This window comes from Caloenas nicobarica, chromosome 16 (assembly GCF_036013445.1).
Source record: "Caloenas nicobarica isolate bCalNic1 chromosome 16, bCalNic1.hap1, whole genome shotgun sequence".
Taxonomy (NCBI): domain Eukaryota; kingdom Metazoa; phylum Chordata; class Aves; order Columbiformes; family Columbidae; genus Caloenas; species Caloenas nicobarica.
The window spans coordinates 11,698,407-11,720,687 of NC_088260.1; the positions used below are offsets into that span (position 1 = coordinate 11,698,407).

Consider the following 22,281-nt stretch of genomic DNA (forward strand, 5'->3'; position numbering starts at 1 on the left):
TAGAAAGAGGAAGAGAGGAGTAAAAAAAAAAAAAAAAAAAAGAAAGAAAAGAAACACCACAAGACGAGATGGAGAATGGATGCTGGCAAACAGCTTCTACAGGTCGGGTCCAAAGAAGGGGCAACAGAGGAAACTGCAGCTACCCTGTGTTTCTTGAGCCGACTTTCTCACTTTCAAAGAGCTGTGAATACCCTCCAGTGAAGTCTGCGGAGCCTTATTTTGGATTTCATCTCAGTTCCATCAAATTCTATAGAATACAGTTCAAGCCTACAGTTTCCATTGGGGATCTGACCAGGAAAATTTCCTTGGGGATGTCTGCTGGAGGAAAGCATCATCTCTCCAACAGATGTTATAATTCTATGTCTCACGCTGAAAATGTTTCAGACGGCACGTGGCTCTTCGGAGATTTCCATGACAGAACATGGGAAATGAAAGTGGATGTAAAGATTCAATGAGAAGATGCAAGGAGACTGAGGTCGTTTGCAGTGGACTGAGAACTTCTTGCATTAATCAGACTGGTGTCCATCAGTCCAACATGATGTTAACATGCCAAGGTAGATGATCTTTTTGGACCCTAGAGACTCATCCCTTTACCCCAAAATGCACTGTCTTCTCTGTTATGCCAACTCTGAATCATGGTACTGATATTATGTCCTTTGTGTCTGGCCCAGTTTCTCTTCTTGGTTACACCAGGAAATCTTTGGAATACTTCCTTTGGAGCCAGGAGGATTCTTGTGAATTAATGCTAAAGGCAGCAAACCGTGGCTCATGATCTTTGATGAAGAAAACAACATTGAGCTACACTGCCACTCTTCTTTGTCAAGCAGATCATTCTGGATTTTTGCCTCACTTTGAAAGGACCCAGGATACCCATCAAAGGAGCTAAGAGCCACCCTTTCACGTAATCATCTTTCCTCTCAAAAGCTTTCCTAATAAGAAGCTTCAAGGACTAAATTGCATTAATTGGAATAAACATTTACTAGGGCCTGAGACTTTCAGAAGGTCTTCAGCACCCATAATAACCACTAAAGACAATGGGAGCTGCAGATGACGAGCAAAAATTGGTTAAAGGGTTTAACAGAATTACTTTTTCATAGTCCTCTAGCCCCAGACTCACAAACATTTCTCCCCTGCTGTCTTTTGGCAGTCACAGCTTAAAATAAAAACAAAAAAATGACAAAAACAAAAAACCTAAAACCTACAACTTGCATGCAACCCCCCCAAAAATACCCAATAGCTATGGTTTATTTGTACAGCTCCATTGACTCTCATGCATGGGGAATTTTAAGGGCAAGGTCCTCCACTGGCATCTGCAATGCAGATCTCAGCGTCCCTCTGCATAATCTTCACCCTCTGCAGATTTCTGACACGTGTTTTGCTCTTGCTCTCCACACCAAATTCCCCTTGGCACAGGCAGAAGTTCTAAGCAGAGACAAAAGGAATTTTTACAGTACAGAGGGGCAAGTGATCTGAAAGGAACACTTTGCTTAAAATTCCCAGCATCGCAACTACATAACTTTTAGGCGATTTATGTTTTTCAATTGCAGCATGACCACAGGATACAGATACAGAATAACTCATATTCTTCTAGCATCTTTTCTCCTTTTTTTTTAATTGAGGAAATAACAAACTTGATCTCATGCTCAGGCACTTGAAAACTTTAAAAAAAACCTGTTCTCCCAGAGCACTCATCCTGTCAAAGACACTGCTAAAGGGGTCCCATGTGTCTCAGGAAAGAAAGGAGGTTGGGGGGGGAATTAACATGTATCAGAAGTCTGTGTTCACTGGAATTTAGATCTCTCTGGAGTTCATGGCTATTCTTTTTGAATGAAATCATCTGTGGCTGAAAGGCTTAGTATCACTACTGAATGAAGTTTTCTACCTGGACAGACTTCTTAACTTCTCTTCTGGGAAATCAGAGAATAAAAATCAACATGGAGGTCCTGCAAAGAAGAAAACCACGGAGAGGGATGGGGTCACAAAGACATCCACATCTGCCTTGCAGAGCTCCTGTCCCCAAAGGCCACTTGGGCCAACTCTTGTTGCTGCTTTTGCTCAGCCAGAGACACACAGAGATGGAGGGAGAATCCTCCACGAGACATCCAAGACCTTGCTCTGAGCTCACTCTTGGCTCTCTGACTTGCCTTTCTTCCTTGCTTCATCTTCCTTCCTCTCCGTCCCTACTATTTGCCAAGGGTAGATGTTCCACAGATTACTCATCAGGCCAAGTCTCCACTGGCACCTCGACCTGCTTCTCCTTCACTCATCTACAAGACCTGCCCTGAGGCGAGCGAGAGAATTTTGGACTCAGCAAACTGATCTCCCTCTCATCCTCTGACAGCCAAATGTGCAAGGAGACAACAAGAGCTGGCCAGATGGCAATTCTTTGTGTGATATGGACCTGATATCATGTAATTCTGTCTGTTTAAAAGGCAGACATGTAAGCAAATCATTCTGATTCTGAAGGCGAGACAGGCAGAAGGTGGGCTCCTTACCCCACCCCACCATCCATGGGGTGAGGTCTCCAAGGAAAGCAGCTTTACATTCCAAACATGCCAATCACGTTCTGCTTTGCAAAGAGGGAGCTGAGACACCCACCCAGCCTGGGGATGCTTCTTCTAGATGACATCTTCAACCACCACACACCTACTCGCATCTGACCCAAGCCCTGTGCAAGATGGTGGGACCTGAAGGTTCAGTGCTGGAAGCACATCTTGGCCAGGGCTCAGGCTTCCCAGGCATAGGTGGGTAAGCAGAGGGACACGCTTTGGACCAGCCTTCCCCAAAAATGGGATGTTACGAGCCAGCTCATGCACCCGTCTCGGTCACCCCTGCATCTCAGCCTCGTTTGCTTCCCCCAGGGCTGCTTCCAGCCAGGAGATGCCCCTTTGCAATAGCCCTATGCAGGGAATTAGGAAACACTTGAGACTGAAATAAAGAAAACGTAGAGGTGCCGAGGATTTCCTCAGCATGAAAAATTAATTCCCTCCATAGCTATACCCCTTAATGAGATGATCAGTGACCTGAGGAATGTCAGGTCGTGACTTTCCAGTACAAAAGTCTGTATGCTGTTTTTTTAAAGAGTGTTTTCTCCAGCTACTTTTTTTCTATAATTAAAAAAAAAAAAGGCACTAAAAACACATCCCACCATATTCTCCAAGGCATAAACAGACGTCACTCTTCTGAAGCCAAGACAGATATGCCTATACTTGCCAGCTGGGGAGTGGGTCCATCACTGTGAAGCAACTTCACTACATATGCACACACACATATACATTTATATATTCATTTTTCATATATTTAATTATATTTTAATATATACTTATATGTTAAATCTATATAAACCCACAAAGATAGGTCATACTTCTCTAGCATACTCAATCCTGAATGGTTCTTTATCTTAAATATGCAATTTATTTTTTAATATATATATAATTTTTATGTATGTTTTCATATATTTATATATATACAATTTTGTATATATTCAGATAGATATAAAAAACCACAAAGGTGGGTACATATTTGTCTAATATTTTTAACCTTGAATGGGTCTTTATTTTACTATAATACTCTTATCCTGCTCTCCCTTAAAAAAAAAGAAATGAGATCTTTGTAAAGGTACAGAGTCATTTCTATGCTATCGGTACAGAAGATAAGTTATTAAGGAAACAAGTATCAGAAATTATCCTGTAAAGTCAACGCTGTGGATTTTAACCCTTTCAACCCAGGTCTGAGTGGGTGCATTTATATATTCCAAGTGTTCCTGTTCACTGTATCGCTGACTATGACCGCAAGCCCGCATAAAAATGCCAAGCAATTTTTAGCACAAGCTCAGCGTGGCTCAATGCCATGCTCTTCATATGGCATCCAGCCCTCCTAATAGTCCTCACTGTTTTACCTCCTCCCTCTCGCTCCAAAAAACCCCACGATGAATGTAAACCTTCAAATCTTTCCATTGACCGTAATGAAAGGGTAGTTTAGCAGCAAAAATGTGCAGGGGACATCATTACTCAAGTTCCAGTAGAGGCTGGGAAGCTGGCACGGGGAGGGGGGAAACTATTTCAAGTGGTAGTGCACCCATAAATAAATAAATATTGACATATTATGCCAGGATCTGTGCTGTCGTTGGAAAGGGCAGGCAGGCAGGGAACACAGGGCACATTCAGAAGACCACAGAGATGATTTAGATTGAGAAACGCGATTTTTATATTTTCATATATATATTTATTTATTTATATGTATATATTTACTGGCTTTTCTGGGCCCGAGCCTGAAAATGTTTGTACACAGGAGTACATTTGCCCATTTGAGTAGTGTTATGGGCGGCAGCATTTACAGGCATTATTTGTTGCCCACCAGCACGATTCGCACGGCTACGGGGAGCCACGTTCAGGTCGCCAAATCCGGCAACCGGAAGAAACTTCTGTATCTGCACTGACATCTGCACCCCAGCCCGCAGCGAGCACCTACAGCCAGCTCCTGGGTGGGTGGTGGAGAGAGACCCCCCAGCAGAAGGTCCCATCACAGGTCCCTACAACTTCCACCACCAGCCAGCTCTGCTGGTCCCGGAGAATAAGGGATCTGAGTCACTCCTGCCCTCCTGGATGGAAAAATGCTATATTGAGTGTCTACATCTGTCTTAGGTATAATCATGGGTATGGCAGGGTTCCTGCAAAACATTTGCACCAGGAAGCAACTTGACACATGGATGAAGTTCCAAGTGAAGTGAAAGGCACGAAGTTAATTACTGGCAGGACCTGACATTTAGAAAAGGACTTGAAACGGGATTTTTAAACAGGATTTAGGCTTGATTTTCAGCTTAAGCACTTACATCCAAAACTGAGATTCAAAAAGACCTCTTCAGCCACCTGGCCCTGGAGATCCCAACATTTTCTAATACCTTCCTTCTTCAACCTGAAACCACCATGCCTACACTCCTGCTCTGCACAGCCAGAACTGACCAGGCAAACACTCCCCTCCTGCCAAAGACCCTCTAAAAGCCAGAAACCAGCACAACTTAGGTCTCTCCACACCAAGATCTCCAGAAGCATCTGGAGCACCACTAACAAACCTGTTCTCAGAGCAGGGCTGAGAACTTTGTCTTTAAAGCACTGCCACCTGGGCAAAAAAATACCCAACAGCTTTTCCACAGTCATCTGATGACCAGACCTTCTCGGAGCTACTCCAAGTCTCTTGTTGCTTTAAACAGGTTTAAGCGCATATGCAGAGACATGTTTAGTACAAAGCTAGAGCTTGTTGTGGATGAGGACGCGTCAGAAAGATATACAAGGTCCCAGTGGCCAAAAGGACAACCCACAAGTGAGATCCTGCCTCTGCAACCCAGCAGTTAGGGCATTTGCCTGGGAGTGGGAAGTCCTGGATTTCGGCCCCACGTCCTGATGATATTTCAACAGCTTGACATAAAATACACAAGCAGCCACCAAAGAAGGGGCTGCCACTAGGTCCTGGCTTAGCTCAAGCCACATAAGACATGCAAAGCAAAGCCCAGGTGGCTCGCGTGGTCCTGAGCAGGTCCCCGCAATGGAGACACACGTTACCTCTGCATCCGGGACATCCTGTGGAGCTCCATGTCATCGCTGCCGCGGAAGCCTTTCGCAAAGGGGTTGTTCTCAATCTTTAACTGGGTGATCTGAAAGGGAGGAAATGCAACGGGTTCATCGCAAGTCCAAAGCATAGCCTGGGAGAGAGGGGATATTGTTTATTAAACCCAAGTCTATAGGGATGTGGGGGAAACACGGCTTTCAGGAACTCAAGTCGTGCTTCGGTTCAGGCATCAGCCACTCCAGACAGGCCTTCCTCTGCATCTCTCCACTGGAAAAATATCTCCTGTCAACAACCTCCCACTTCTCTCAGGCTTGTCCCATAACTAACACATGGGACTGCACACAAATAAAAATTTCTCAATGGGGGAAATGTGTGACTTACTTTCATTTTGCTGTTGGGACAGCAAGGGCTGCGCTTACCAAAAGACCGGGAATGAAATTCATATTGCCTGAACAAATCCCACTGATACCAACAAGTATTTCCTCATCCACGTTCAGCCATGACCCAAACCTTACCTCTCAGAACCTGGATCCTCTCAGACTGGTGAAGCTCACCCTTTCTGTATTTCAGACCAGCCAAATGTTCTCCAGGTGCTCTGCACCTGCCATCCATCCCCAGCCAGCCCCACACCTGTAACCACTGCCTGGACTAATTGCCTTGGAGGACAAATCCACCTCTGACCATCACGCCGTGGAAGAATATTTGCCTCTCAACTAATACTAGAAGGAATTAAGAAGTTTGCTTGCCTAGTTAGCTACTTTCAGCCTCTCAAGTTTACCGGGATGGATCCCCCTCTGATTCCTGACTTTGGTCCTCTTACAACATCTAAATTAAACATCTAAAACAGCTGCTGTACAGAACGTACCCTTATCCAAAGCAACCGTGTTGCTCGAAGAGGTGCAATCCTCTCCTTCACAGAGGACTTGGCTGAGTAGGTTTTCTCAAGCCAGTGGTTGTCATTTAAGCAAATATTAACTGTGGACCAGCAACACTCTCAAATGCCCTGCTGATCTTGTACAGAGTCCCTCTGCTGTGCCAAATTTGATTCAAATGCTTTGGTGTCTTTGCAGAAGAGGACGGAGTCTGGGTGCCAACCTCACACCAGCTGCTCCTCCAGAGCTTGGCACGGCAAAGCAAAGGCAGCGGGAGCTCTGGCTCGTTCAGCAAAAACACAACCATAAACCCACCCGTATATTAAATAAATCTGTCCACAGCTGGAGTTTGCACTCAGGGAACCCCAGCCTTGGAGGAGAGGATCAGCCTCTGTGCAAAGTCCCATACCAGCCTTCAGCTTATTTTTAATATTCAAGCAGAAGAGGCCACAACTCCCCTTCTTCTCCATCACGGCCTGACAGTCTGAGCCCTCAGCCAGCAGTCGGGAGGGTCACTTGCACTTGCCCAGGAGGAGACACAACCCCGTGTTTGCCATTGGAGGAATTTCAAGTGCCCACCGCATTTTATGGAAACACTGTCCTTCCTATTGAAAGTCGGCCGACGGGAAGGAAAGAGCTCGAGATTAATGGTGGCAGAACAGAGAGAGGTTCATGTCCACCAAGTCAAGCACAAACGACCGGACCCACCTCTCTGCCAAAATTCAAAGAGAAAAATCTGGCTCAGCTAGTGTCAATAGCAAACTCCACCAGGTGTCTGCACGACCAGATTATTTTGCTGTTTTCTCATCTTATATTTCTTTTCCAAAGGCCATTTTTTTATTCGCCATTTTTGCCCAGTTCAGCCCCAAATCTCGCACAAAGACCCCGTCACCCCTATGTTTGTCCCCATGAGCATTCCCATTAAATCAAGACCTAATTTAGTACATAAACAAGGCATTGTTTGGTTGGTTGGGTTTTTTTGTCACACATTTCAGATTTCAAAGAGAAGGGTGAACAAACAATCTCTTTGGTCCAATTTGTCATTTGAGCTGTTCTCTAGCACATTTTATAATTAAAAGCCCTAAATAATCAAACCACCAGCTATGTATTTTGCAAAGAAATTGCCTATCAGTTTCCACCGGAGAGGTGGTAGCATTTCTATAATGAATAATTGGCATTATTCAACTTTCTGAACATTTCTATGCCATTTGCATTCTGAAGCGCGCTCAATGTACAAGTTGTCCTCACTTGCCGAACCCAATAGCAATATTTGCTTGCATAAGTGAAGTCCTTCACTGAGCGAGGATTTACAGGATTGGCACCAGCACACAAATGTACAAAGGGCCGGATTCATCCCAGCCTAACCGAAGGCATTTTAACCAAGGTGCCTGCACGGGGAACATCGTCTCCCAGCGTTCCTGCTGGAATCAATGGGGAGAGATGGGGGCTGCCCGAGGGTACCAGGGCTCTGAGATGGGTCACATTGCCTTCACAGGTCCCCAACACTCTCTGTTCACCAGAGAAAGAGCCATCAACACGCTAGACTCTAATTTAAGGACCTCAGTTGAATGCCCTGTTTGATGAATCAAGCCTTTAATCACCTACGAAACGTCAGACAAAATATCATATGGGACCTCAGTCTTGCAAATATGTCGCTTTAAGAGTAGAGAAGTTCCCTTATCCTCATGAGAAACACCTTTACAAGCAATAGTATTAACGTATATGTCATGGGCAGAAAGCCCCACGTGAAACCTGGCTAACTAAGCCTCCTTAAAATTAGAGATCTGCTAGACTGAACGCATCTAGAAACCAGGGAGGTTTTAAAGGTTTACAGAAGATTTACAGAATGTTTTCTATTAGGTCTCAGGTCTTTGGTGTTCCTCAGATGGATTTCAGCAGGAGCTTTCAGAGCAAAGCTTCCCTAGATGACAACTCAAGGCATCAGCCCTAGCACTAAGCCAAGGAGAGTCCAAGCCAGATTGAACAAAACCATACACAACAAAATACAAAATTGAGAAAAAGGTGGTGAATCCCTGCTATAGAAAACAGCCTGTGGAAGATATTTTGTTTGGCCAGTTTTTGGCTGGCTGACAAACTATTTCAGAGGTGGAAAAGCAAACAAATGGGTGGAAATAACCTTCTTCTGGATCAACTTTGCCATAGCAAAACTCTGTTTAATTGACTGTAACTCATGGCGGGGGGAAGAAAAAACTGTCAGAAAGTCAAATGACAATTACATCATAAAAAAAAAAAAAAAACCAACACCACACACACAACACATCCTGCAAGGTCATTAAGACAGAATGCCCAGGGCTGGATTATATAGCACAGATTTAATAAAACTGTAGGGCTTTGTTTATGTGTTTGTTTATGAAAGAAACGGATGGCAAAGTTCACTTCCGACCACTGATTTCTAAAGCGGCTGCAGATCCTTCTGAGACGAGAGCTTGCCAGGGTGAAGCCTCCCACATTTACACTTTTCAGGGCTTATCTGACCGATGGGTTCATCTTCACTTTAACGGGAAGCGACAGTTCCCAATGAAATCTCAGCGCCGCTTTCTCTGGGCTAACTGACCACAAAGCTCTTCTGCTGAGATATTTCCAACGGCATCTGTAGCTCCAGTATAATAAAATTTAGCTTTGCATCCAGTTAAGTTGAGGAAAGATGCTCTACTGTTGTTTTTTTTTTTTTTTTTTTTGCACAGCCATGTATTTATGAGACTCTGTGTGTGTGTCTACAGGCTGATGAATATTGTTATGGCCAGGATCAAAATTACCACTTAGTATTACTTCTTGTCAAGCACTTGCCATAATAATATTTTTCTGAATTGGATCTAACTTTGCAAAACTTCGTTAGGGCTGAAAAGTTCCACATCACATATGTGCCCTGGACTCCTTTTTATTTACTTATTTTGCTATCAACAAAACTAGTCCTATTTTTTTTTTTTGAGCACTTCAGCTAAGGGAAAACACACCAACCTGACCCTCTTGGTCTTTTCTGACACTGTCCTAGAGGCTGGGCATTTTGGAAAAGGGACTTCATGTCCTGCAAGGGGGGACATCCTTAGTTTTGTGAAAATCTTCCCCACCTGGACAACTTAAAAACATGAGTGAGGGAAAAAAAAAAAAATCACCATTCAGGTCACCCCATTTAGTGATGAAGAGGTCGGGGTGATTACTCTTGAGCTGAGCACGTGTGGACCACCGCATGTTGTGGAGATACATGCTGTCCCTGATGTGCAGGTGACCACGGTCCCGCTCAGCACGGCAAAGATGGGCCAGGACCATCCCTGTCACTGCTGCTGGGAGAAACTGGGATGCTGGGCTTCAGGCTTGAAAGCACAGAGCCTTTTTCTTTCGCGCTCTCATGTACCCAGGTGGAAACCAAGTCAGCATGGAGGAGGAAGCCAAACCAGAGCAGCGGGAAGGAAAAAAAATAGATGAAGACAAGGTGCCTGCTGAGACTACAGACATCTGGCTGGGCCAAAGAGAGGAGCTGGATGGGGAGCTGGGACTCCGAACTTGAAGGAAAGGCCAGAGGAAGGGGAAGGGGGAGAAAATGCTGAACCCAGAAGCCAGTGAAGGAAATGGGAGGGACTGGGAGCCGCTGACTGGTTGGAGGTGCTGGTGCGAGACAGAGGGGCTCACTGAGGAGGCTGTTGGCTGAATCAAGAGACAAGAACAGAGGATGAGAAGAGACAGACCTTGCAGAGGGGTGGGGAGGAGAAGGTGGTGGGTCAGGAGGTGGCACTGAGGCTGGAGAGAGATAAGATGTCTTTGCAGAGCTAGGGGATGTGGCTGGATCAAGGACCGAAAGGGGCCAGGAGCTTGGAACTGGCTGAACGCCCTGTCCTAGGGTGGCAGGGACAAGCCTGAGGACAAAGGGGAGACAGGACTGGTTCAGACACAGGTCGTGAAGGACGCAAGAGCTCTTGAAGGAAGACACCGATGAAGAGGAGACACATGGTCTCATCTCGTTTAACCCAACTATCTAAGGACACAGCAGATCAGTCTCCAGCCAGGCCCTTCACTGTTTCTCTGCATTGCTATGGTGAACGTAGCATTTCTGGGTGCCTATAGCATCCCAGTTGGGGCTAACGTTTCCTTAAAAGAATCTGGGCTACCAAGAATGTTAAATAACTAAAAAAAAAAAAAAAAAAAAAAAAAAAAATCAGCATAAAACTGGATATCCTGAGGGGGAGAAACCAATATAAAGCCCAAGTCCAGCTAACGGGGAAAGTAGGTTGTAAAAATTAATGAGAATAATTGTTGTGAATTCTTGCTTTTGAAAGAACCCTCATGAGGGCAGAACCTTAATTATTTCTGTCTATTAGGGTTCATTTCCTGGTCCTAAGCAGAGAGCTAGTACCTAATAAATACAAGCTAGTAACACAATGATTTAAGCTACAGCAAAATGGTACTTAACTGCAGGGGAAGTTAATATTTGGGAATCAACCTGATTGCAAGCACCCATTGTGTAAATGGCAAGGAAATGAAATGTGCATGTGACCTATTTTAACACCTCAATATTTCTGGGGTATTTTTTCACGGTTGCAGAGAGGGGGGAGGTGGTCAACCAAGCTGCTGACAACCGCACTGAAAACTTTACCAAAACCTTCTTCCTAGTTTAACCCTCCTTTTGGGGACCAGGGCTGGGAAGAGGGAGATCCCAGTGTGTTTAAATATCTTTTCAGGCTGCCTAAAATATCAGGGGAAATAAGCACAAGCCCTACATAGGGATTGCAGCTGTGCTATTGAAATAAATTGACAGATCTGAAATCACGCGAGTGTTTCTATAAGCTGGGTAAGCATAGACTCGAATGCATTTATGGGCAAATTGTACAATTAATTCTGTAATATAATTCACCTATAACATAGTTCTTGAAACCCAAAACACATGCACGTATGAATTTGTGTGTATACGTGTGTGTAAAATACATGGGTTTATAAAAACTATTTGTAAAATATGTTGGTGTTTATAAAGTGTGTGATTGTGCAGAGCAGTTTGCATGAAGGATGCGCTGCAGGTGATGGGTGCAAGTGAGAGATGGCTCTAAGCAGGAAAAAACAGGCAGTGCACCAACAAAGAGATGTGGGGATGGATAGACAGACCCAGCCCGAAACAGGCAGACCCAGACCGGTGGGACTGCGATTGTTTATGGTAACAGGCAACACAGTCTGCATTGCAACATGAAAAGATACTTTGCTAAGCTATATCTCAGCTGTGAAAGCTGAAGTCGAGCTTCTGCCTGTGGAAACGACGCCACTTGCCACCCCACGCAGATGAAGGATGTTCTTACCCCTTTGCACAACCAGCATCTGCCGCAGCATCAGCTGCTCCCGCCTCAGCCCCCGTATTATTCTCCATCTGCACTGGAGCAAGCTACAAATTTTATTCCCTTCCCTGGAAGGAGATGCCATTTAGGGTAGATCATTCCCTGGTTTATTTTTATGGCTCTATCTTTCTCAGTTGGGTCTTTATCTTGGGGCTACAGCCACTCTTTATTTCTTTCCCCCAACGATTCAGTGCAGCAAGAAGGGGAATGCGTGTGTTTCGGGGGGGGGGAGGGATGTAAGTGTATGTAAAATGTGTCGGGGGGTGTGTAAAATATGTCGTGGTGTCTGCGTGCGGGTGCATGTGTCTGCTGGGATGCGAGCGCGTGTGTGTCTGTAGGGGTTCATGCGTTCGTCAGCGCGTCTGTTTTGACAGAGACGGATACGCAGATGTCATTCCTTATCAACCAGATGTTGTTGATTTACAGTCAAATATTCCTGCTCCTCCTAATATGGCAGTTTTCCCAAACTACTGTACTTACATGTTTCTGCTTGCCTTTTGTTTTATTTGCATGATAACTTTTTTTTTTTCCCCCTATAAAGCAGTCCTATTTTTCTTCAAAGGAAAGCAGTTAAATTCAGGTCTGTGTTCTCATAGGGAAATGCATTTAAAGCGAGCAGTGTGTCCTGTTTTATTAACTCCCAGTTCTATTAATATTATATTCTTTCTCCGAATCCATCAAGCAGAAGTTAAACTTGATTTTATAGCATCCACAGCGGAGTTATAATTTAAGGCATAATTTGGCGAGGGCTCAATTTGGATTCAGTTTGCTTGTCCTGGTTGTGCCAACAGCTCCTATTTTAAAGGGCAGGGAAGTATTTTCTTTTCTCCCTAGCTACGGTGAAACACTCTTTCTTCTCCAGCCTCCCTCAGCTTTCTGCATCTCCCTTGCCAACTGAGTGACGGACCAAACACAATCATTTCGCACAGGTTTAGCAGCTTCCTACTTACATCTCCAGGAAAGCATTCAGTATTTATCCGGGGTGTTAAATGACCTTTCTCCCTTTGCAAAACAATTATTTCACTCTGTCAAGTGCAAAGGAGCCATCCTACCTGTCCAGAAGTACCAGTAAAAGCTTGCAATAATTGCTTTCTGTGCTATTTGGGAAGGGATTTTCTTTTTTTTCCTGGAAGGAAAGTTGGCTTTTCATGGGGCACTGCCCTGGAGATGGGCTATCGGGTTCTGCGGGCAGCAGTAAGTGAGAAGCATCACTTAAATACATCTGCTCAGACTGCTCCAGCCCCGAGCCTTCCTCCAGCTCCTTCCTCGCTGGTTGGGGAAGCCCGAAAGCTGAGCAGGGGAAGGAGAGAGGGCCACAACCCCAGGGCAGGGTCCCCCCATGTGGGCAGGCAGAGCGGGGGTGGCAGCCGGAACCCACGCGTGTCCGCCCAGCAGCACCTCGAGATCAAATCTGATTTGATACATATATGAGGGGGTTTTTTGGTTTGGGGTTTTGGGGTTTTTTTCGCTTTGTTTTGCTTGGGCAGGCAGGGAGCTGATTTCAAGCACAGAACCTCCCTTTCCTTCCAGGGCCTCCTTGCTGCCAAACCCACAGCCCCCCGCCGACCTCCCCACAGAGCCGGCCGGGCCAGGAGCCCCTTCCCCAAACAAAGGGTTATCAGCGACCCGACCGCGGAGGGGAGCGCCGGGCTCCCTTCTCCAGATTACAAGCCTTTGACCGATGAGGGGGGGAAAGAAGATAAAGCCAAACTTCCTTCGGTTGGTCGTCTCCTCTCTGAGCAAACCATCCTGTTTGAGCTAATTCCCCCTCGGCTCGCCCTAAACTTTGTCTTCAGACGTTCTGTCTGCGTCGCCAGGAATAACAGAGGGGATGGAAAATGAAGAAGGGGGAGAAAAAAGGAGAAAATAAGAAGTGGGGGTGAAGGAGAAAAGAAAAAGGGCGGGGGGGAAGGAGAAGAAGGGGAAAAGAAAATGAGAAAAAGGAGAAAAAAGAAGGGAGGAAAAGAAGGGGAAAGAAAAAGAAGGGAAGGAAGGAAAGGGGTGAAGACAAGAAGCAGCGAGAAAGGCAGAAAAAAAAAGAAGGGAAAGAAGGGAAGAAAAGAAGAGGAAAAGAAAAAAGAAAGGGAAAGAAAAGAAGAAGGTGAAAGGAAGAGGAGGGAAGAAGAGGAAGGGGGAACGGAGGCCCTTGGGAGGAGCAGCAGGGTGAAGACAGGAGAGAGGACCCGGGTTTTGCTGGGGGAGGGGGGGCCAGTCCAGCCCCTCACCTTGTGGTTCTGGTAGGAAGTGACGGCGATGAAGGCAGTCTCTGGGAAGACATGGGTGCAGAAGGCAGTGTTCTTGGAGCCAAAGCCGTTGTTCTCATCCGCTTTGACGATGTGGAGCCGGGGCTGGTACTTGTGCATGGAGTTCAGGATGATCTGGGCAAGGGGAGAAGAGGACATCCCGTGGGAATGGAGGGGACACAGCGCCGTGCACTCCCCCAGCTACCCAGGGATGGGGAGAGGAGGAAGAGGAGAAGGGCCTGCAGGTGCTTGCATCCCCTTCCCCAAAGTCTTCACCCTCTTCAGGGCTTCCCCAGAAGGGCTAATTTAGATGCTGGGTTTGGGGGACATATCTCTAAAAAAACTTCTCACCCTCCCACAACCAAGGAGCCCAGCAGGGCCCGGTGATGCTGTTAAAGGTGGCTCTTTACCCAGTGCCTCCCCTCAGCAGCCCTGGGCTGTGCTGTTGTGCCCCACATCCCCCAGGGGGGTGCAGAGCTGTTCCCCCAACACGTCTTGGCATCCTGAACCTGCTGCTGCTGGGGGTTCTCCACCTTCCCATGTCCCTAAAACCTCCCAGCTCACCACCACGATGGCCCGGGCATCTCAAGCCCCCTCCCGGGAGGGCATAGAAGCAAGAAGGGGGAATAGAAGCAGAGGGCTGGAGGCATTTAGTGTGCCCCCGCCACCTCGCAGAGGATGGGAGAGGAGGGTGGCGGGGTGGGGAGGGGCGCGCTGTGTTCAAGATTAAAAGCGGTCCCTGCTCGGTACCGGGTTAATCTCGGGGGAAGATGCCGGGGGGCGGGTTCGTGGGGGCGGCGGGGGGCCGCTCGGTCACGATAATGACTGCCGGACCCTGGCGACAGCGAGACGCAGCGCGCCCCGCCGCCGCCTCCCCCGTCCCGGGGGTTTAAGCAAATTGCTTTGACATCCAGGAAAGTCGTAGACATCAACGGTGAACGATCTAATGGTTTTTAATTTCATTACAGCGACTCTAATTGAGAGACTCCTGGTGCAGCTCCTCCTCTGAAGTCCCCTCATTGTCCCCTCAGCGCTTTCGGGTTGTTTAGAGGGACTTTTCCCCAGAGCCGCCTGTTCGCAGCGGGGGGTGCCTGGGCCAGTCCCCCCGGGGCCGGATCCCCCCCCATCCCTCCCCAGGACTGCTCCCCAAAACCACCCCGGGGGGTAGGACAGGTCCCCCGGCTGCGCTGCTGCGGAGTCCCCGCTGTCCCCTCCCTGATCCCTAGAAAGCAGCGCTTGCAAACTGCTTTGCCCCCAGCTAAACGTAAAAATAAAATAATTGTTTTAAAAAGGAAAAAAAAAAAAAAAATAGATCAGCCCCCCAGCTGGAGGGGGAAAGGAGCGCTCGTAAAAAGATGCTCAGCATTGGGGTGGGCTGGGGGCTCGTCTGGCCGCTCTGACCTGCAGTTCCCCCCCCTCCCGCTTCTTAGTGACCACGTGGTCAGGGATTTAATAGCACAAGATTTATCATTAAAAAGCAAAGAAAAAAAAAAAACAACTTGGAAAAAAATGAAACTGAAGTGTTGAAATGAAACTGGAGAAAAATACGCTCTTGGAAAGGGATGGCGGGTTCTGGATTCGAATACCCGCTTAAGTAATTATATATATATATTTTTATAGATTATATATATTATTCATACATGCACATATATATTTGCTCGCATCTTTGGAGACCTTCGAAGGAGGGCTGGTTCTGGCTGCAGAATTCACACAAGCTTTCTCGGCCCCACGAGTCTAGCAAAGACCTTTTTATGTCCAAGAAGCTCTAGGGGGATTTCAAAATTTTTATTGTCTTTAATTATTGTTGCCTTTTTTTTTCTCTCCTGGATTGAGGTATCCACATGGTTTTAGGTCCTATTTCCTCGAATAATTATGCCTGATTGATTTTACCTGTTAGTCAAATTCACGGAGGCAGGGAGCAGATTTTAACGCTCCAAGACTCCCCATGAGGTTAAAACCAGGCAGCTAAATACTCAATTAAGCTGGGAGCGTTTCGCCCACTCGCGGACTCCAGTCCCCGGGGATCTGTAATCAATTCCCACGCAGTGCTGCTAAATAACCCATTTTTAAGGTTTATGCTGCCATTTGGAAGGGGAGTCCATCTGAGGGGTTCATCCCACCCTCTCAAGGAAGAAAATAACACCCCAGCAACACAAGGGATTTGGGGATGGGTGACATTGCCATGACCTTGGTGGCGTTGGCATTGGTGGGAGATGCCCGTGAGCACGCGTGGGGCCCCTGGCAGCACCTCCGCGGGTGCCGTGTCCTCCTCCCACCCCCGGTACTTACATGTCCGAAGGGGTCGAGGTGGTTGTTGGTGAGTTTGAGCTTCTGGAAGGAAACCAGCTGCCTCATCCAGTGAGCGCCGGTGGCCGGGGAGTCGGGGTGCACGTACAGCCGCCCGGGCATGGCCGGTTCTGCCTTTCCCGTCACCGACCTGCGTGGGGACAGGGACACTGAGCTCCGGGCGGGGGGGGGACCCTCCCGTGGGCTCCTGCCCCCCATCCATCCATCCATCCCCTGCCTGGGGTCCGTCCTGCTCCGGCAGCCCCGTCCGCGGAGGCAGCGCGATGCCGGACGGTCACGCCGCGCTTGGGGAGAAAAAGGCATTTACAAACACTTCTCGGGGAATTAATTGAGCTCGTTGGCGCCTTTCCCGTCGGAGATGGCTCTCGCTGTTTTCCCCGTTTAACCCCAAACTTCCCACCCCTCCCTAATTCCCGGCACCCAAGCCAAGAGCAAAGGATGGACCGTGTACAAATCCTTAAAGATTTTCCTGCCCGGAGATATTCCCTTCCTTAATATAATTAAACTATCGGCTCCACGACAGCAAATAATCCCATCGTCAAACAGCATTACAGTTATCGTTAGCTAACTGCGACAGACTTTTTCCCTTTTTTAAATTTTTTTTTTACATTTCTCTCCCAAGGACCGTGGGAGCATCCCGAGAGGCTCAGGTGAAGCCCCCGCAGCCCAACATCTCTCCTTTGCAGCGAAAAAAAGAAGGATAAGCCGCTGATTCCGAGGTATCTCCCAACCTGTGCTGCCCAGGTTTGGCTAACCCAGAAAACCCGACACGGAGCTCCCCTCCCTTCCCTTTCCCCCACGCGTGCATACCATTTATTATCTGCAAATTTGTATCTGTGGTCATCCGCTGGTACAATATCCATCAACAGTATGTACTTAGTTTTTGGATTAAGTCCAGTGACCTTCACTTTGTAACTGGGGAACATACGCCTATTTAAAAAAAAAAAAAAAAAAAAAAAAAAGTGCATAAGTATAAAAGCAAAGAAGTGAAAGTTTTCCAAAGTGGTTTCGTGTGTTTGCGAGGAAGAGACGGGGGATGGGGCGGAAGTCATTTAACAAAAGGGCAACGCCACAATCTCAGCTGGACCTTCCGAAAGGCTCGGGCAGAGGCTGGGTGCACCCTTCCCCTGGGGTGCGGGAGACGTTTGGGTGTCCCTGGGTGCCGCTGCGGGTCCCAGCTGAGGCGAAACAGGTGATTTATTGAGGCAGAATCCTAATTACAAGGCTGGCGGGTTTATTCATTCACCTACTCTTATGCCTGCACGTCTATTCGTATTTTTCTTAACTATTTGTTCTGCCAAGATTTCGACTCTCCCTTCTTTGAACAAATCTGGTCGTGAGAACTTTTGGAAGCAAGTTACTTCCTTCTATACATAAACCGCAGGAACAGAGGATGCGATTTGAGGGGGAAAAAAAAGGTTTAAAAGTAAATATATATATTTCAAATACATATATTTTAACCTCCTTTATGTGTATCAACGGTTCTATGTGCAGATATGAAAAAAAACAAACCTACACGCACTCAGGTGTGACACCAGATCCATGTCCAGCCTTGTGCACATACAGAGACATCAGCAAACACACCTGACAAATACTTGGAAACACTCGGATACACACTGAAGACAGGGGCTTTTCGAAATATTTTCCATTACTGCAAGGCAGGGACTTAAAACACCGATGTTATTTTAGTTTGAGCTTTCCAAATATTTAAAAATAAAGCGATGAAAATGTATCCCTGGACTTAAAACACGCATAAACAAGAACCCCACACCTCTAAAAATACTGCGCTCTTTTCCGAGGCTCGGGCTCTTATCTCTGCGATAGGGCATCTGGGCTGGGGTTTAATGCAGTTGAAAAAAGTTGGAGGGGGGAAGAAAAGCTACCAACGAAGAAAGAGAGGATTTATCTCAAAAGATTCAAGGGAGAAGAAACCAAATTGCACCTGAAGAATGATCTATAACTCCATCGAAAACACCTGACGAGCAAGAACAACAACTTCTCCAACAATAAACATGGGGAATTATATAAATAAGGAAACCTCTCCCGTATCTCCTCTAAAGCCCCTGCACTGTAAATGTCTATTTTATTGCTTTCCAGATGAGATTTCTGTGCACTGCGATATTTGTTTGAAATTTCTGCAAGGTGGTTTATGTCTCACTCCCTGTGCTGCTTTTTTCTTCTCCTTTTCTTTTTTTTTTTTTCTTTTTTTTTTTTCTCCCTTCTGTGAACTCAGGTTTTTCGGGAAGCCCCACCGTTCTCTCAGCCCTGAACGGGGCTGAGGGTCGGCAGAACCCAGACCCCCACCATCTCCCTCTCTCCTTTTTGTACCACGTCCCCTTGGACACAAGACCCTTCTTTAATACCGATTTTTTCCAGCAGCACCGAGATCCAAGGCGAAGGCGAGCCGTGAGACATATCTAGTCCCTGGAACTTTACACAACCAGCTCGATTTTTTTTTTCCCCTCTCTCTTCGGGCAAATTTTGGAAGACCACAACGAATACCAGATGACAGAGCAAAATGAAAGTTTACCTCCGCGTTGTTTATTGTGTCCTTGCAATCTAAAACAACTACTATTTCTATACGTGGAGGGTCTTCTTTTGTGTTTTGTGGGTTTTTTCCCCATTCCTCCGAGGATTTTAATTTAAAATCACAACGAAAAAAGCCTTTGTCGGGCTGCCCCTAGTTTACTGATGGGCCTGGAGAGACTATTTTACTGGGTCTCGCTGGCTTGGGCACTTTTCAATTTAACAGTCCTCCAGCACATTAATATTAAGAATAATGTTAAATCACCTCAAAAGCACTTAAATATCCACTCGTACACGTATAAATATCTATGGATCAGGTTTACTAAGCCAGTCATGGAATCGATTAGGCGCAGTCCCAATAAAGTTGGATTTGCAAGGCTGTATATTTTTCTCCACACCCACGCAGACAAACATACACATATAGAAATGTGTATCTGGACGCAGTTAAATCCGGATGCTATTTATTTACGGACACATCTATCTATGCATCTAAACAGCTTTGCTATCGGTATATAAACAGTAGCTTAAGACCGCATACACTTTTAAATGGGATGAGTGTGGGCGTTCTGGATACATTCGCCTCAGTGCGCGCATAATAAATAAGAAACTTCTGTAAACAGCGTAAGGCGTTGCAAAATCGCAGAAGAGACGAGCTGCTGCTTTAATTAAAAATAATAATAACACCACTAACGAAATCGCCCAGCGAGCTGCTCTAAACAAGGTTCGCTTTTGGCTAAGTGGTTGGAAGTCGCGTTCGCCTGGAAAGCTTCCAAAGGCCTGAAATTGGGTTTAACGATCCAACTGTTCTGGTTAAGAAAGAAGCCAGAAGAAACAATTTCTTCTGACTGTATCCTCTCAGGGAGGGCTCCCCGCACGGCCGCCCCCGGCTCTGCGGGCGCTGCCGGGGCCGTGGCACATCCACGCACGAGGGGGGTGGACCTCACCCACGAGAGACGTGACCGTACCAGTGTTAGGAACCCGCACCCCCGCCCACGCGGCTCTGCGAACACGCGTGTGTCTCCCTCCCTGCCCCCGTAGGCAACTCCCCCCCGCAAACCCGCACAAACGACACGAGATTCAGCCACGCACGGGGAGGCAGCCCGCCACCCCCACCCCGCCCGCATCCCTTACCTCCCGGCCTTTGTTATGATCATCTCCGTCCCCACTTCGTGAAATTTCAGCCACAGCTCCCGCTCGTGCAAAAACACTTTGATCCCCTCCATGCCCTGCGTGGGAGGAAGGCACAAGCCGTCAGACCCGAGCGCTGCGGGAAGAACCGCGCTGGGGGCAGCCGGGGAGGGGGCGGCGGGGCCCCGTCCGGCCCCGGCGGGAAGCTCGGAGGGAAAAGACCGGGTGGTGGGAGCCAGAGCTCGGGGTACTCCCGGGAAAAGCCGGGGAGAATGGAATTTCAGGCCGGAGCACGGTGATGCTGGTCAAGGGAGGCGGGCTGGGGCAGGATCCTGCGGGCCTCGGTGCTCCCGGGGAGGGGAAGGGAAGGAAAGGAAAGGACGGGGAGCACCCGGAGCCAGCTCCAGCCCGCATCCTCCCAGCCCGGCCGCCGCTAGGAGCGATACCCCAGCGCTTCGGCCCAGCTGCTCTCAAGAACCAGCCGGAGGAGATTTACACCCCTCCAATGAGTAATTTACACCCGCCGGTTCCGCTTCTTCAGGCTGGAGTGGCGTGTGGTGGCATCTCTGCTCCCCTTGTCCCCTCTTCCTTTTTTTCACCCCTACAAGAGCCGCTCGCAGCGGGGCTCTGCGAGCCCCACGCTTTGTCACCGCAGACGCCACCGCGGGGACAATATACCCCCCCTCCCCGTGGGATGGGGGGGTACAGTGGATCCCCTCCCCAAGCCAAGCGCGTATTCCCCACGCTGAAAACAGAGCCGAAGCGCCTCGCCAAACGCTTCGGGGATCGGTTTCCCTATGCATACTGTGGGTCCGAGCCTCAGGCCGGGCAGGACAAGCCCGGGACCGGCGCCCGTACCCCCGTGGGCAGCATCCGCAGCGGGCGGAGGTTTTCCCCCCGAGGATTTACCTGTTAGGGGACGAGTGGGGCTCTCCGGAGGGGCTCCGCAGCCGCGGAAGGCGAGGCCATCTCGGTAGAAAAGCCCCGTTCTCCCCTGCCCCGGGCTGCCCCGACCCGGCTGGGGCCGAGCGCCGGGGGACAGGTCCCAGCACCGCCCGGCCCGGCCGGGGACGGAGAAGCCGAAGGGTGGCCCAGCCCGTTCCGCCCCGGCCTGCTCTGCTCTGCCGGGAGCTGCGGCCGGCGGGTCTCCCGTGGGAGCCCACGCGTGTCCCGGGGGGCAAGCGCTGATAGAAGACGTGAGGGGGAGCCGGGGTGTCCCTGGCTCCGGGGTCGCTACTGGGGTGCCCACGCGTGACACCCCTGCCCGCCCTCAGGGCCCGTTGCGTGGGTGCGGGCAGACCTAAGCGTGGCTGTATCTGCGTGTGCATGTGTACGTCCCGTTGTACAAGGAGTCCCCATATATATATGTTTGTATCGTATACAAATATGCACGGGCACAGCGAATACATACACGCGAAGGCAGCTGACGGTGTGTGTGCTTGCGTGCGCATTTGTACGCTCACGTGTGGACGGCTGTGGGTGCACATCTCCGTGAGCGGGTGCCTCTCTCTGGTATTTTGGGTGCTCTTCTGTGCCTGTCCCTCCACCCGCCCCGATATTCACGCGTGAACTTCCCCGCAGGTTCAGCGCTCGAATGCGACCCCAAATAACACTAAGGCAGGATGAGGCCCACGGCTCTGACAATCAGGTGAGATTTTTTCACTCTCCTGGGGCCTAAAACGACTCATCACCGCCCAGAGCTGGAGCAGCCACTCAGCTGAGCTGATATTTGTGGCAAAAAACGCCGAGAAAAGGGAAAAATAAAGAGCGAGGGGGAGAGGAAGAGGAGCGGAGGTCCTTACCTGCTGGGTGAAGGCTGCTTGGGGCGAGGTGGGGGACTTGCTGGTGGCCCCCAGCTGAGTGTCCTGCTTGGCTTCAGCCTGGTGCTCTTTGGCCTCCGAATCGGCCGGCGTGGTCGGGAGCCCAAAGCCTTCCTCGCTATCCGCCATGTTACGAGCTTCCTTCGCTGAATCCCCCACTGCAGGCACACATCGAGGAGAGAGCAGAGATAAGAGACGCATAAGTCAATGCTGACGTTTAATAATATATAGATATGTATATATATATATGCAAGGGAGAGCGAGCCGGAGCGCTAGGCAGGGCTGCCTAACAAACCCGCGCTGCCCCACAACTCACTTCCAGCTGCCCGGGGAGGGAACAAGGCCCTTTAACTTTGGAAGAGGGAGAAATAAAGACTTTTATTTATTATCGCAGCCCGCAAGGGATGATAGGATTTGGGGGAGGCGGGGGGGAGAGGGAGGGGAGGAGGGAGGCGGTATTATTAAATGCATCTTTTGGAAAAGG

General features: G+C 48.5%; 1 protein-coding gene across 2 annotated transcripts in view; it reads right to left on the minus strand.

The window, feature by feature from the left end:
- The window catches only part of TBX5 (T-box transcription factor 5), a 38,562-nt gene that overhangs the window by 14,149 nt on the left and 2,132 nt on the right, over nt 1-22,281 (minus strand). The window contains exons 2-7 of one of the 2 annotated variants that reach the window (XM_065646591.1): nt 21,780-21,955; nt 19,981-20,075; nt 17,134-17,253; nt 16,306-16,453; nt 13,999-14,151; nt 5,559-5,650 (exon numbers count right to left, since the gene is read on the minus strand). In XM_065646591.1, coding sequence (XP_065502663.1) covers nt 5,559-5,650; nt 13,999-14,151; nt 16,306-16,453; nt 17,134-17,253; nt 19,981-20,075; nt 21,780-21,955 — 784 coding nt within the window. Of the gene's footprint in view, nt 1-5,558; nt 5,651-13,998; nt 14,152-16,305; nt 16,454-17,133; nt 17,254-19,980; nt 20,076-21,767; nt 21,956-22,281 lie in introns of those variants that run through there. The other variant, XM_065646590.1, reaches the window with a different exon arrangement.